The following is a 16024-nucleotide window of genomic DNA, read 5'->3' as shown; positions in this document are numbered from 1 at the left end:
AGGGCTTAAGCACGAAGCCAATTCCCCGGCCCTTTTTATTTTTTATTTTGAGACAGGGCATTGCTGAGTTGCTAAGGCTGGGCTTGAACTTTTTATCCTCCTGCCTCAGCCTCCCAAACCCCTGGGATTACAGGTGTGTGCCACTGTGCCTGGTGAAAACTTCATTTATGATGATGCTGTGGAAATTTCTAAAAAAGAAAAGGCTCTGAAAAAAAATTGAATATTTCCTTTTTGAATGGAGGAGCTGGGATGTATGGAAATCTATTGAGAACCCTTTTGTTTAGGAGAGCTCTGAAAATAAACTAAATTCACCAGGTTCCCTCCACCCAGGTCTCTTTGCACAGAACCTAACACAGCAATAATTTGACTCTTTCTTTTCTCCCTCCTCATGGACAGGTTTACCTGAAAAGCTCTCTCATTTTTAAATTCATATTTCTACTTGCTAAAGGAAGTCTCAGGGTTACAACAGCTCCATCCACATCAAATATGCCTGGTAGGAGCCCCACCTCATTTTTGAAGGTTTTCTTTCCAGGGCAATGAATGAAGTCAGTGCACTTACAACACACAATCATGTGAGAAAAGAGGTGTGACAGTTACCACCCCCAACTTGCAGGACAGCTGGCCAGAAGACAAAATATGAGATGGTGTTGCTGACCTGGGAACTGTCACAGCCCTGGAACCAGCTGGGGGCAGATGTAGAGAGGGTTCTCTCCGTGTTATCATACACATACCTGGAAGCTCAGATGCTATCTTCTCCCCGCCCCCCCACCCTTTCCCTCTCTCCCCCTCTCTTTCTTCCAATCAGGGATGACAAAGTCTAAAACTGGAGTTACCTACACCTCCCATGCCCCCTAATCACCGCCTTTCCTATCCTGAAAACAGATTCTCAATTAGTGCTGTGAGTTCATGTTTTCTAGTTGGAGGGGTTTTTGATCAAGTCATTTAGGAAGAAGAGTAATTAAGTCTTCTCCAGAAAACTATTGCAGTCTCAATGCCAAAAATGAAAAAGTAAACTGAGTTCAAAGGGGATGGGCCTAAACTCTGAGATTTAGAGGAGAACCTAAGGTCAGCCTGCGATGGGGTTGAGGAAGGAATGACAACTTTTCTGAGTTGACATGGATGACCCCAAACCAACTCATTAGTGGCAAGTCAAAGACTGCAGTCTGCTTCCCGTACTCCTGGCCTGGGGCTCTTTTCACTAGAACACTGTTGCCAATGTTATTAGAAACACAAAGAACACCGGAGAGAACAGGCTAAAAGTCAAGGCTGCCCTACCCTCCTGCCAGGGTCTCTTTAATTATGATGATGGCAATGATGGTAATAGAATGCTGTGGTCACATGCTTTTCTCACACACAGTGAATCTGAAGCCCCTGAAGGGGAAGCAGTGGGGACAATTTTCCATCAGGTTAGCATCAGGGCTGCCCAGGCCAACTCTCCAGGCCTAGAAACTGGAGCATCACCAGCCAGACTGGTGTGGTTCAGACATGGAGTCCTCCACTCCCAAATGCACACATGCAAACTGGCTCAGGGCAAAGCCCACATCATCAAGTTGCCTCAAGTTTCTGTAGTCAGAGAAAGAAGCCACCTGTTGAAATAATTATATTCAGAAAAATATACCTTGCATTTTTGCATTATACTTGATTGGTTCTTTAGAAGAATTGATTGAGCTAGGCACAGTTGCATATGTCTGTTATCCCAGCTACTCAGGCTCCCCCAGGAGCCTGAGGCAAAGGATCACAAATTTGAGATGAGCCTGGGCAATTTGACAAGACCCTGTGTTAAAATAAAATTTAGAAAGGGCTAGGGTGCTTGCCTAGCATATGACAGGTTCTGGGTTCAATTCCCAACGCTGTAAATAAATTTTAAAAAAATGATTGAGGGCTGGGGTTGTGGCTCAGCAGTAGAGCTCTCGCCTAGCATGTGTGAGGCCCTGGGTTCAATCCTCAGCAGCACATAAAAATAAATAAATAAATAAAGATACTGTGTCCAACTACAACTAAAAAATAAATATTAAAAAAAACCCAATTGACTTTCATTTAAATGAGAATTAGAAAGAAATAAAAATAAATATAACCACGCACACACCATAATTCTGTAAATGGGGCTCCAGAGAATTAACTACAAATAGTTCTAGGTCATGTTCTTACAAAATTAAAAGAATGTGATCATTTCAATTGGCCTGTATAAGCACAGAAAAGCACAGAAGTAAAGGCACTCAAACTTTTTACACAACTGACATTGACCCTAGAAAGTCCCAAAGGACCACAGAACAAGGACAGCTCTAAGTCCTCATCATCAGCTCAGGTTAATGCAGTTTCTTTCAGCCAGAAATCACTTTAGAGCCACTTGCAACAGAGTCAGAGAAGTGAAGAAGGGGTACAAGTCCCAATGTGGGATCCAGGATATTGGTGTGACCCCATTTCTGGCCATAGATTCCCCTCTCTGGGAATTTAGGTACTTCCCTGCCAGTCAGAGAATTGGGCCCAGGGTCCCTTCTAGTAACTAATTCCATGCTTTAACTCCTAAACAAAAAGGAGCACATGGTAGGTTGTCTTGACTGACAATATAGAAGAAACAGTAGACATCCAAAAGTGCATGGATTAAAAGACCCTCTGTTGCTCATCCCAGTGAGCACATCACCTTTAAACAAAGGCTGTCTCCATGTTACCTTCCTTCTCCTGCTAGGGAAACCATAGACTTTCCTCCTTGCCTCACATCCCCCTCTGCCAGGCAGGGCCAACACCTCATTTTCTTTCTCTTCTTGGCACCAGCAGTCAGGGTAAAAGAAAGCTGGAACTAAAGATGGTGGGAGGTGTTTCTGAGATAAGGACTCATGCCACAGAACATGCCCCACCAGCTGGCTGGTAGCTGTCACCCTGGCCTGGAACAGATCCAGCTACCTTAGGGTACCATGCCCTGTCCCCCATGGTGACAAGACCTTAACAAACTTGCTTTTGACCTCATTGGGTAGCTGGTTCACCTGAAAGCAATTACCCAATCAGTCACAAAATTTTATAACACCACTTGAGTTTCCTAGAAAAGAGAGGATAATGTCTTTTTCACCTTTCAATATGTATCCAAGCTTTAAAAGAAGTTGCAAAGAAAGAAAACTGAAAGTCATGCCTTTTTAAAAAGACATAAAGAGACCCCGGGTTCAATCCTCAATACCACACAAAAATAAATAAATAGAATAAAAGTATTATAAGAAAAAAATTTTAAATAAAAAGGAGTAAAGATTTTATTATTTTTAATTACACAATAGATACAAATGTTCTTATTGTAAAAGATCCAAATATAGTTGTTATGGTTTTGATATGAGATGTTCTGTGTTACTTCAGGAATATTCAGAGGTGAAATGATTTAATTGTGAAAGCTGTAACCTAACCAGCCCCTAGTTTGAATGGACTGAGTGGTAACTGTAGGCCGGTGGGATGTGGCTAGAGAAGGTTATTGGGGACATACCCTGGAAAGGTACATCTTCCCTGCAGTGACTCAGCCCCTCCGCCCCACTCTCTTTCTCTCTCCTTCCTGACGCCCATCCTGAGCTGACCTGAGCAGCTTTCCTTCACTGGACCCTTTCACCATGATGTTTTGTCTCACTTGGGCCTAGAGCAGTGGAATCAGCCACTTATGGACTAAGACCTCTGAAACCGTAAAACCCCCCCAAATTTTTTTTCCCTTAAGATGTTCTTGTCAGGTATTTTGGCCACAATGACATAAAAGTTAACTAAAACAGAAATATACACAGTAAACTATAAAATTCCTACTTTATCACCCCGCACACATACACACATTCTACAAAACTAATCTACCTCTATTAAAAGTATATGTGTCCTTCTCGTGTTTTCTAGGCATTGGCACATGTACACAGCTAGAGAGACATTGGATGTATCACACTATATAACAATATCGATCAGAGATTTTTCAAATTGGTGCATGTATGTTTATTTCATTGTTTTGAACTATTACAGTTTTCCATAGCATAACTATGCCATAATTATTTTTAATCAGTCCCATGTTGATGGCCCCATGTGAGATGATTCATGTATGTTTATCGTCATATGTATTATTATATATGTATATTATATATCATTCCTTTATATAAGACATTTCAGTCCTTTCTGAATTTGTGCTCATTATACATAACTTTCCACATAAGACTCTGTCTGCAATTATGCCTCAAGACAGATTTCTAGAAGCTAAGTCAATGGAGAAAAATAAATAAACTTTTTTATTAGAACAAGATTATCATGCTTGGGGGCCGGGGTTGTGGTAGAGCGCTTGCCTAGAATGTGTGAGGTACTGGATTGGATTCCCAGCACCACATAGAAATAAATAAAATAAAGGTCCATTGACAACTAAAAAAAACTTTAAAAAACATTTCATGCTTAATTTATCCAGTTACCAATCAAAAAGTATGCACTGTACACAATGTATAAAATGTATACACATATGGGAATATCACCTAGTTCCCCCCAAATATGTACAATGCCATGTGTTTTTTATAGTTACAATAAATTTAATTTTAGACAGTCTACACTCTTGTTCATCACAAGCTACATTTTAAAAACTTGCAAAGGAAACTTACAATGAAAGTCATGAGTTTGACATGAGTTTTGGGAATCTTCTTAGCCATTCTCAGGTAAAACAAAATTGAATGTAGAAGCCCCAAAGCCAAAAGTATGTCTCACAAATACACCAGGAGAACCACTTAAACCAAAGAGTTTTAGTTCTCTATCAGCCACTCTCGGGGATACAACTTCATAGATCGGATGACCAAAAGTTTAGGCTCTGCAGTTGGACAGACACAGATTTGAATCTGTCTGACAACTTGAAAGTGCTCCCCCATGTCATCTTTCCCGTTTTGTTCGTTGTCACAGCATCCTTTGCATGTATCCCGGCTCTCCTAGATGGACCTCTTCCTGCCTTTGCCAACAAATCCATCTTTCCCACACATTAGTTCACATGCCTGCAGTTCACATCTCTTGCAGATTCCTCTGATGCCAAAAGGGGAAAGTTTGCCTTCTCTCTGGAATGTAGGATGTTGTAACAGACCTTTGCACTTACCACTATGATAACTGAAAGAGGAAAAGAAAACTGGATAAACAAACACATATTTCAATAAAAGCCACTGGCGGTCAGGTGTGGTGGTACTCACCTGTAAGCCCAGCAATTTGGAGATGAAGGCAGGAGGGTCACAAATTGGAGGCCAGCCTCAGCAACTGAGCAAGACCCTGTCTCAAAATAAAAGTAGAAAAAGTATTGGGGATGTAGGTCAGTGGTATAGTAACCCTGGGTTCAATCCCAAAAGCCACTGAAGGGCTGTGGATTCAAAGAACTCCAGAGAGAGTGAGACTCTTCCCGGGTGGATTGAGTTGGTCACCACTCCAGAGGCAATGAGTGAGTCAGGATGGACATGTATGGTCTGAGGGAGAAGCAGGAATTTTGCTAAGATTAACTGAAGCAAAATAGATAAGTCTAGTGCTTTCTACCCACCCTTTTCTCTGCCCTCTGAACATTCAAGGTTTGTTTACATTCTTTTCATTTTACAAGATCTTAGAGCTGGAAAGGCTATTTTAAGTTATTCTGTCTGGTTCAAAGGTTCTCAACTTGGTCATGTTAGAATCATCTAGGGAACTTTTAAAATATCCATGGGGACAAGGGGCAAAGGGGCAATGTTATGGTTTAGATGTGAGATGTCCCCCAAAAGCTCATGTGTGAGACAGTGCAAGAAAGCGTAGAGGTGAACTGATTGGGCTATGAAAGCCGTAACCTAATCTGTGCATTAATCCACTGATAGGAATTAACTAGGTGGTGACTCTAAGCAGGTAGCGTGTGACTGGAGGAGGTGGATCACTGGGGTGTGCCTTTGGAGTATATATTTTTTCCCTTGCGAGTGGAGATGCCTCTCTCTCTGCTTCCTGGTGCCATGTCTTGAGATGCTTTCCTCCTCCACACCTTTCCATCAGGATGCCCTACCACACCTTGGACCCAGAGCAATGCTGTCAGCCATTTACAAGCTGAGACCCCTGAAACTGTGAGCCCCAAATAAACCTTTCCTCCTCTAAAATTGTTCTTGTCAGGTCTTTTGATCACAGTGATGAGAAAGCTAACTAAAGCAGGCATCCAGACCAATCCAAATGATCTCTTTGGAAGGCCACAGGTGGACTGAGAAAGCAGTGACATTGAGAAGCTTTGGTTTAGTTCACCCGACTCAGGCCATCCCTCACATTTTATGTGTTAAAATAGTTCAGATTGTATCCTTTCTGTTGCTGACTTGTAATTTGCCTTGTCTCTTCCACAGCACCCAACACAGCGTTTATCTGTGGCAGGTATCTAACACCTGCTCATGGGGTGGTAGGTTCAGCCACTCCCAGGGGAACCAGTCTCTAGGAACTCAGCACCAAGGCCAGAACACATTTTTTTAAGCCACAAATTTAATATTGAAAAAAAAAGAAAGAAGAGAGAATGACATTTTAAATCCAGAAAAAATAATGTTTACACTTTTATATTGACCCAGAAAAACTAGGAGTGAATAATTGCCAGGGAAATCATATCAATAAAAACGAAAGGTCAGTTTTCCCATCTCACAAGACCCTCTGCTCCCTTGGGCTCTCTTGCCTTCCTGGAGACTCTCAGATTTTTCTCTAATCAAACTGGATCCAGCAATACAACAAAGACATCAGCTTCATGCTCACCTGGGAAGTGTGGCAACCTGGTTTACTCCCTGCTCTACCTGTGATCACCTGTGTGATGAGGAGGAAAAGTTTTTAACCACTGAGCCTAGGTTTTCTTATGTATGATGGCAGAAGCTAGGGCAATAACACGCTCACCAAGTCAAGAGGACAGTTGAGTGCAATGCTGTTAGTCTAAAACGCCCTGCAGGCATTCAGATGTTCTTCTTGCTTATTCTTTAGGACCCTTCCTACATTCCCTGGTGAGAAAATCAAGTTAAGTTCATAAAAGTTTCCCCCAACTAGAGAGGATTTGTTAGAGGGGGTCCAGAAGATGCCACAGCGGCCGAGTGGGAACGGAGATCTGGAATGCCCAGGGAAAGGGAAGTGGAGCTTTTCTCTTGCTGCAGAGAGAGCTGAACTCTTGAACCAATGGCATGTGTTTTCCTTTGTTTTGCCTTGGCCTGGACCAGCCGAAAAAGCAGTGGGCGGATGGATGTCGCTGCCGATTTCCTCCCTATTGTTTGGACAGACCTACATTCAGAGGGCTAATTGTTGGCATCCTTGTCTTTCTTCCCCACAAGAAGAGGGCTTTGTTCAACAATTAAATCAGGCTGTCTGAGAGGCAAAGCTTTTCCATTTCAGATCAAGATTCGGCCCCAGAAATAGAAGAAATATTGCCTCCTTTTTATTTACTGACAACACTTCCTCCCTCCTGTTTAGCTGAACTCAAGTTTTCCACCCAACAGAAATACTGCCCTGCCATCATGGGTATTAACATCCAAGTATCAGGAGGTGAGACCTCTGCCAGCAAAGCGGACCATAAGGATAGTTGCTTTGGACACTTTGCTTCTACTTCCAGGGACTGAATCAAGCCAAGGTCTAGCTCCATAAGGGCCTTCGCCCTCCACCTCACTTGGTGACGTGTGGCATTTCCAGGAACATGAAGCTCGAGGAACAGGGAAGGGAAGCAAGCGCCCCAGTCTCTGGGTTCCACCTGTGAGTTGTTGCCTTTCCTGGAGGCTCCTTTGGCACCCAACTTGCAAAACTGACATTTTTCTCTGATGTTCCAGAGCCTGCCTAAAACAATTGTTCTGGGATTAAAGGATCGTGTTTTGTGGTTTTGATTTGAATGTAAATTGCTTCCGTCTTTTCTTTAGGAAAAATTGCCAGAGTTTTCTCCTGCAAGGGGCATGGCAAACTCACTGCTTAAACAGGAGACTTTGGGGATCTAGCAGGGGGACAGACACCATCCAACAGCAGCCCACAAGGACAACGGGGTGAGTGGAGACTGAAGGGACAGCACAGACCCTCTGTGAGAAGAGGGAAGAGCAGTGGGCCTACAGAAGGAAGAAGGAAATTGGCCTCAGTTAGTAGCTGTTGCTGCAACTGGCAGTTTAGAGCATTTTTTCTCAGTGCCACGACAAGTCTCAGATACATCCTGGGGCACTGTTTACCAGGAAAGTAACTCACTGTAAAGAAAGAGATCAAGGGTTGTTTCAGTCCCAGCTGCCGTGACACCTAAAGTCACCTTTGCTCTGTGAGCCTCAACACCTCATCTGTGAGGTAGGAGAGTTGAACTAACAGATCTTGAAGGTCTCTGCTCTAGCAATCTGGGGTTCTAAGACTCAATATAGGTCATCTTATGAGTTCATGCTTCTCTTTGATAGGAACCGATGTATTTTCTCACTCTTGTAAAAGTTATTCCTAGCATCTAGTACATTCTTGGGCAATAACAGAAACGTCATAAACTCTGAATGAGTGAACGAATCTGACTGAACCCAGTTTTTCTCACTTGTACATGGCACTGTCTGTGAGTGATGGCATCTGTCCTCAACTGCCCTTGAGTTTCTGATTCTATCCTACTCTTTTGTGAGCTGCTGATTTGAAAGACCGAGAAGGAACTACCTGTTCAGATATAACCTGCTTGCAGTTGAACCAGTTTACTCCTCTGTGAGAAAGTTCAGATCCTTGACTGGGCTGAGATATGCTTTAGGGTCACCTGACCCAGAGTACCTGCGTAGGACAGCTTTTCCTGGGTCCTGTGCCCATACTCTCAGACCTGGTCCAAATTGGACGAAGGCTCCTGTTTCTCAAAAAGAGAGTGAGCCATCAAATTGGTCCAGAAGGACCAGGGTGTCTGCAGAAATTCCCCTTCCCTTTGACAGAAGCCATATTCCTGTGACCCATGGTAGAGGATGGAGAATAGAGAGTTCAGTTCTTCACGTAGGGCTCCCTGCGTGGGCCACGTTCTTAGTCCTGGCAAGTGAGTTAACGTCTGCTCTGCATTGGACACCTGGGGTCCACAAAGGCACCGCCAATCTGATGAGGCCAACTTCTCCCCTCAGTGAGCTGGGGGAAATAGATAGAAAGCCCTGGAAGTTACAGAATGACAGAATAAATAATTTCTCTCACATCTTCGTCCCCACCCCATTTGAGACCTGCCAAGTAAATTAGATGAAAAAAGAAAAGGAAAAAAAAAAAAAGTCCCAGCAGAAAACAGCCTTGGCCCCTAGGGAGAGCCAGGAAGGAAATGGCTGGCTCAGGTGGATGGGATTTTAGAGAGGGCACCCAGAGGCCAGCATGGTCAAGGCTTAGCCCTGCTCCCTTTCAGAGGCAAGAGGGTATCTCTGCAGCTATCTCAGTGGGGCTACTCCTTCCTGTTCCTCTCTCTCTATTTGTGGTTCCTAATTGACTTCATCAATGATGCATTCTGGGATTTGATTATAATGTAAAGAAAGTCTTGGGTTGAGTGTCCCTTAAACCCTGGAGCTAGATTCATTGTCCCAGGACCAGCTCTGCCTGGAGTCAGCAGCCCTCCATCTCCAACCATTACATTGCAGTTTCAAAAGAGGTCTCTTTTTGGTTTCCCTTTTAATGAGACACCTCTGAGACACTTGCATTCTTCACACAGCTTTCTTGGTCATGGTAGAACTCTAAAGTCTTGAAAGTTTGCAGAAAATCAGTTAGACCCTTAGCTAATAAGTGTGCTACCGAGTCTTTAAATGTTTTCTATTTCCAATTCTTAGAACAAGGACCTGCCTGTACCAGGCATTCAAGAGATACTTTTTGTGGGTACAGCCTCCCCCCAGTCAGATTATAGAAATCTCACAGGAATAATTACAACGAGTCCCTCTAGGCCAGATAGTAACTAAAGCTGGTGAAACCCGAAAAAAAAGTCTATAATTTTATAATTGTATTCTAAGAATATTAACTCTTAGTTTTGATAAGTGCACCACATTTTTATAAGATACTGAATTTAGGAGAACCTGGGAGTGTCTGTGCCATATTTGCAACTTCTGGAAAGCTAAAATTATTTCAAAATTTAAAAAATATATATATTTCAAGAATCATCTAGTCTCATGCATCTAAGAAATCTAGGAAAGCTAACTTGTAAATGTCCAGAATCCTCGCACCGGGAACACAAGTTTTTTCTTTAGTTACATGGACTTCAGTCTAACAGTTAGTGAGGAACCAAGTTACCTCCAGAACTCAGGTATCCTAACCATCTAGTCCTGGGTAAGTCTATACAAACACTGACTGCATAAAAGCCATGACGATAATGTGGAGTTTTTAAAAGAAAAAACAGAAAGTGAAGAATAGCAGATGATGCAGCCACATTCGCCATTATCCTGCAAGTCTGCTCCTTGGGGCATGGGGCCAGGACCCAGGGCCATAGAAATCCAGTTATCAAAATTGACTCTGGAAAAGAGAAATTAACAAACTAGTAACAATGGAAGAAATTAGGAAAGTTGCAAAAAAACAATCAGCCCCCATATCACCAGGCTCAGCTAGTATGACAAGTTAAAGGAAAAAAAAAAATTCAAGATCTTAAGCAAACATGATGGGGTCAGAAGTTCACACAAAGAGACCACTGATCCTAACATCCTCAAAACAATATATATCACCTCACATTACAAATGTTGGTGAAATGAAGTATTACCTGTGTGGCTGCTACAATGGAGCCATCTCACATTTCCTTTGTCAGCCATAGCTCGATGGAATCAATGCAGTACTTCAATCGAGGAGGGATGGATTTTGACACTTTTATCACAGAATCCTTCCCCCATTAATGCAGAAAACTACCACCCTGGCATTATGTTTGGTCTACATGAGGATTTGTCTTGCCTTCTCCAAAGGCACAACAGTATCCTAGAGTTTGCAACCCATAGTGTGGCAGCAATATTTTCAGGGACAACAGGAGCCGTTTTCATTCCACTGGAAAGACTTCAGACACTGCTTCAAGACCACAAGCATTTTGACCAATTTATAAACACTTATCAGGCTTTCAGGGCTGAAATGCCATGGAATTGGAGAGTATTATCAAAGTCTGGTGCCCAATCTTTTCCCTCATGGATTCAGCATCCTCTCTTTTAGCCTTTGAGGTCCCTTTAAGGAGCATCTGCCTGCTGCAATGACTCACAGGGCTCATTTGGTCAATGACTTTATCATTAACAGGAGAAACAAAAGACATTGATCAGATTTAATGTGGTAAATTTTTTTTACATTCTGTGAAGAAGGAAATTATAAAATGTACCAGAAAAAAAAACAAATGGAGGTATATATCATGTTCATAGATCATAAGACTCAAAAGGATAACTATGTCAACTGTTTCCTATATTGAACACTAGCTTCAGTCTTGGCATTTCAGAATGAGGAAAGGTGGATGTTTCAATGTGTGCTAAAACATCTTGTTGCCTATAAGGAAAAAGTAAAATCAGACTTCCATAGAGCACTATTCACAAAAATCAGTTCTCACAAGATAGAAACCTAAATGCAGAAGACAAAACTGTAAAACTGTTAGATGAGACTGTAATAGAATCTTCTTATGACCTTGGAGTATAAAAGGGTTAGATACATATATATTTTTAAAAAGAAAACCATAAAAGGAAAAAATTAAAAATTCAAGCACATTGAATAAAGAATTTCTGTTTATAAAAGATGGCATTAAGCTAGAAATCCATGCCTCTTATTCTGTGGTAGAAAGAATTACAAGAAGATCCCCCAAATTCCTTCCCCTGTATATATGTCCTTGCTTAATCACCTCTCCAGACCTAGGAATATCACAGAATAGTCACTTCTTTGATTAGGTTAAGTATATGGCAAAAGTTGATAGCATAATCATTTCCATGATTATCCTACATTATATAACTTCTCTTTCAGCTGCAAACAATCTGCCAAAAATCTGCCATAGCTATCTGGAAAAAGATACTTCCGATAGTTTTTAATAGGTATTGTAAGCAGCTATGTTGTGAGACAGCAATGTTGTTAGGACCCTGAGTGCAATGTCTAGGAGTTGAGAGTGACTCTCAGTCATCAGCCAACACGAAAAAAAACAGGCCCTCAGCCCTACAACCACAAGGAATTGAATTTTTCTACCAGCCTGAAAGAGGCACCAAGCTCCAGATAAGAACACATTCTAGATGATTTTGGTTTTGTGAGACCCTGAGCAAAAAAAACTCAGCTATCACATGTCGGGCCTTCTGACCCACAGAAAGTGGAAGATAATCACATGTTGTTTTAAGTTGCTAAGTTTGTGGAAATTTGTTATGTAGCAGTAAATAACTAATATGTACTATTATAGATAGATTATATACCTAAATGTAAAGCCTAAAACTATGAAACTTTTACAAGAAAATATAGACAGAAGTCTTTATGACCTTGAGTTAGGCATTTATTAGCTACAACACTAAAAGCATGGTCCATGAAAAAATTGACAAATTAAATGTCATCAAAAATGAGAACTTCTGCTTTTTGAAAGATAGTGTTATGAAAACAAAATCAAAACAAATCATTGACAGAAAGAAAATGCTCACAAGTCACTTCTGTCCAGAATAAATAAAAAAACCCTCAAAACTCAATGATAAGAAAACAAATAATCCAATTTTTTTAAATGAGCAAAAGCTTTGAATAGACACTTCACCAAAGAAGAGAGGTGGATGGTTAAGCACATGAAATAATACTCAACATCATTAGTTTTTAGTGAGGTGATGATTAAAACCACAACAAGATACCACTAGACCTTCCGGAAGGGAAGGAAGTCACTGGAAATAGAAACTATGCATTTTGAAGCATATTATAAATAAATAATATGAAAGGTATTAGTGGACTACATTGTATAAGAATACTAAAAATGATCATTAAAAAGAAAAATACAATGATAGAAATAATTTAAGATTCATGTTATAAAACAAGATAAATTATTATATTATTACTCATTTATTTTGTTAATCATTCACATAGTGTGTACATAAAAATTTAAGTTATTTATGGAGGAGGTATTCTATAAACAATATATTTCTTTAGTAAAAGTGTATGTGAGTGCATTAAGCTTAATTTTTGGCTTTAGGAAATTATTAAATGAATATAGAAATCAGAGGTAACTCTATTCCTTTCACTAACCATGAAGTTCAGCTTTTTCCCTATACATATTTAATGAAAAAGAAAACTAGGATACAATCTATACAGTTTCTAGCAGCTAGCACATAATTTCAATTTTTGTTACCAGGAGGTAGACATTACTATACATTAAAAAGAAAGTAAAAGGAGGATTGGTGATTAATATAGGTATTAACAATCATATAAAATGATGCAGAGAGATAAAGAATTCAGGTAAAAGTTTTTACTTCTTATTTAGAAATAATTTTAAACATACAGAAAGTTGCAAGAGTGGAAATTGAACAACAAAACAACTCATTACTTTTACTGAGAGCTACCTATTTTAACATCTTATCCTGTGTATCATTTTCTCTGTGAGGTGTATGTGTGTATGTGTGTGTTTGTGTGTGTGTAAATTTTTACTTAGTCCTTTGAGACATCATGAACCTAAAATTTCATAGTAGAGTGAGAAAAGACAGAAGTTTTATCTGTGGGTATTTTTTAATGTTTCTTAAAGTTCCATTAGTCCTAAAAAATTTTTTTCATTACATTTCTAAAGAATACTTCTGCTTTTACTTTGTTTTAGTCAGCTTTTCGTCACTGTGACAAAATACTTGGAAAAAAAAACTTAAAGGAGGAAAAATTTATGTTGGCTCATGGTCTCAGAGGTGTCAGTCCGTGGTCAGCTGACTCCATTGCTTTGGGCCTGAGGTGAGGGAGAATATTATGGTGGAAAGGCATGGTGGAGGAAAGCCGCTCAGCTCATGGCAGCCAGAAAGCAGAGAGAGAGAGAGAGAGAGAGAGAGAGAGAGAACGCGCACAAGGAAGGGGCTGAGGACAAGATATATGCATCATGAGCATGCCACAGGTGACTTGCTTTCTTCAACTAGACCCCATCTCTTTTACAGTTCTCACTACCAATAGTAACTGCTACGATTAAATATGTTTTTAGTATTTAGCATTTAATATTTCTTATTAATGTTCTCTGCTTTGCTCTTAAGGAACTCTCATTCAAACAGGATGTATCCTTTGAGAGTAGTAGAAAACACGAGACCAAGACATGGAAATAAAATTATCATTACTTCCACCACTTCACCATAGGCCATGCAGAATAATTTCTAACAAAATGATTCTACCTTACATCAAAGGCAGGAAATCCCAAGGTTTATGTACCTTGATTAACTACTGAGGGAGTCTTACTCTGTCTCTGGCCCTTGAGTTATTCTACATTACTAGGGCAATGAAATTTGGTGAGATTTGAAGTGGGCAAGCCGTGCATTCTTGGGTACATCCATTCTACAAAAGGATGCATATGGAATTTTAAATCTGGGAATTGCTAGACACTATTGCTATTTCCTTTACTTCTTAGAAATTTTTCCCTTTAAGCTGCCAGTTTGAAGAACTCTGTCCAAATGGTTGTCTGGGCAGAGAATGGCCTAGGGGAAGGAGAGAAACTGAATTCAGGTTCTTAGAAGAGACTGGAGAGACGGTGTGTCCTCTTCTAACTGTTGAGGATCGAGAGTGGGGATTCAAAGGGGAAGGCACAGTTAGTAGGTTCTATTTTTCCCCTTGGCAGTAACCGTAGCATCTGATAAATATCATATGATCAAAATGGCAGCCAAGAATATGATGTTTGATTAATCAAGTGAAAAGCAATTTGGTTGGTAAAAGACAAAAAGGCATTTGCCTTTTAGTTTGGATCAAAGGCATTTACCTTTGGTTAAGATCTAGAACGTCCCCCAAAGGCCTGTGTTAAACCTTTGGTCACCAGCCTGTGGAGCTCTTCTTTGGGAGGTGATACAACAATTATGGTTGAGATCTGGAATGTCTGCCAAGGCTCATTTACTTAAAGCTTGGCTCCCAATGACCAGAGGTGGGACGTTTAGGAAATGATTGCATCATGAGGGCTCTTAGCCTCATTAGTGGATTAATCCATTTGGTGGATTAATAATTTCAATGGATTAATGGGAGATGGTAGAAACTGTAAGGAGGTGGAGCCTCGTGGAAGGAATGAGGTCACTGGGGGCATGCCCTAGAAGGGTATATTTTATTATGGCCCCTTTCTCTCTTTTTGTCTCTTTTTCTCTGCTTCCCATCTACCATGAACCTGGCAGTTTTCTTCCACCATCCCTTTTCAAATCAATGGAGCCAGTCAGCTATGAATTAAAACCTCAGAAACTGTGAGCCAAAATAAATCTTTTCTATTTTAAGTTGTTTATGTCAGGTATTTTGGTTACAGCCTGAAAAGCTAACTCACATTAAGTCACCTGAAAGAGAAGGATGGGAATTCCCACGTGGGAATTTTGTCACCAAACGTTATTTGCTGTGAGACTGATGTGCGGTGTGACTTGAGTGTGCTTTGCATTCTCTGAGATGAATAAGACTCTGTTACCAGAGATTCCAACGGACGAGGTCTTGCTGCTCATCCCAAAAAACCAAACAGAAAAGGGAAGGACGGCAAGCAGGAAAGGAACTTTCATCACTAGGACCATACTGGGAAGGCAAAGTGGAATCAAGCATCTCAGTCCTGTCTTCCAATTACTGTCATGAGATTTCTTTAAACTTAGAGGAAGATTTGAGGCAGGTGAGAGGTATGTGTAATGAAGAAGTCTTGGTCAAACCATTCCTGGTTGATCATCCTCTCAGTTCTCGTTCTACGGGTGGCTCCAGAAAAGTCCTTATCACTTGAGAGGGCAGTCTCCATTTGCTGTGCAGACCTGTGATTCTAGAAGGGGGAAGTTGGGTCCCCATGAGATGACTGTTTCCATGTAGGGGGCAATCTCACCGTGAGACCATGGGCATGCAAAGCTACACTGTTCAGGGAAGTAGTATAGGCAATGACAGGAGACGTAGGTCCCACTCCAGGAGTCTGGAACATGATACTGTAAATGCTCTGAAAATCCTGCCCCAGTCTTGAAAGGGGATGAGATAAGTAAGGCAAATTTAGGGATAATAAAGCATGTATTAGCAG

General features: G+C 40.9%; 1 protein-coding gene and 1 pseudogene across 7 annotated transcripts in view; one reads left to right on the top strand and one right to left on the bottom strand.

Annotated features, from left to right (window-relative positions):
• Nucleotides 1-4209: 4209 nt before the first annotated feature.
• Nucleotides 4210-16024, bottom strand: part of Pfkfb3 (6-phosphofructo-2-kinase/fructose-2,6-biphosphatase 3) — a 95649-nt gene continuing 83834 nt past the window's right edge. For 3 of the 7 annotated variants that reach the window (XM_071599771.1, XM_071599773.1, XM_071599770.1), the window contains exons 16-17: nucleotides 5160-5239; nucleotides 4210-5079 (exon numbers count right to left, since the gene is read on the bottom strand). In XM_071599771.1, coding sequence (XP_071455872.1) covers nucleotides 4908-5079; nucleotides 5160-5239 — 252 coding nt within the window. In that variant the 3' untranslated portion in view covers nucleotides 4210-4907. Of the gene's footprint in view, nucleotides 5080-5159; nucleotides 5240-7881; nucleotides 8016-10350; nucleotides 10378-15601; nucleotides 15779-16024 lie in introns of those variants that run through there. The other 4 variants (XR_011703942.1, XM_071599774.1, XM_071599775.1 and 1 more) reach the window with 4 other exon arrangements.
• Nucleotides 10517-11152, top strand: LOC114100215 (mitochondrial nicotinamide adenine dinucleotide transporter SLC25A51-like; annotated as a pseudogene).

The sequence above is a fragment of the Marmota flaviventris genome, chromosome 12, assembly GCF_047511675.1.
Source record: "Marmota flaviventris isolate mMarFla1 chromosome 12, mMarFla1.hap1, whole genome shotgun sequence".
NCBI lineage: Eukaryota > Metazoa > Chordata > Mammalia > Rodentia > Sciuridae > Marmota > Marmota flaviventris.
Note: the sequence above shows the minus strand (reverse complement) of the source record. Positions and strands in the feature narration are given on the sequence as shown.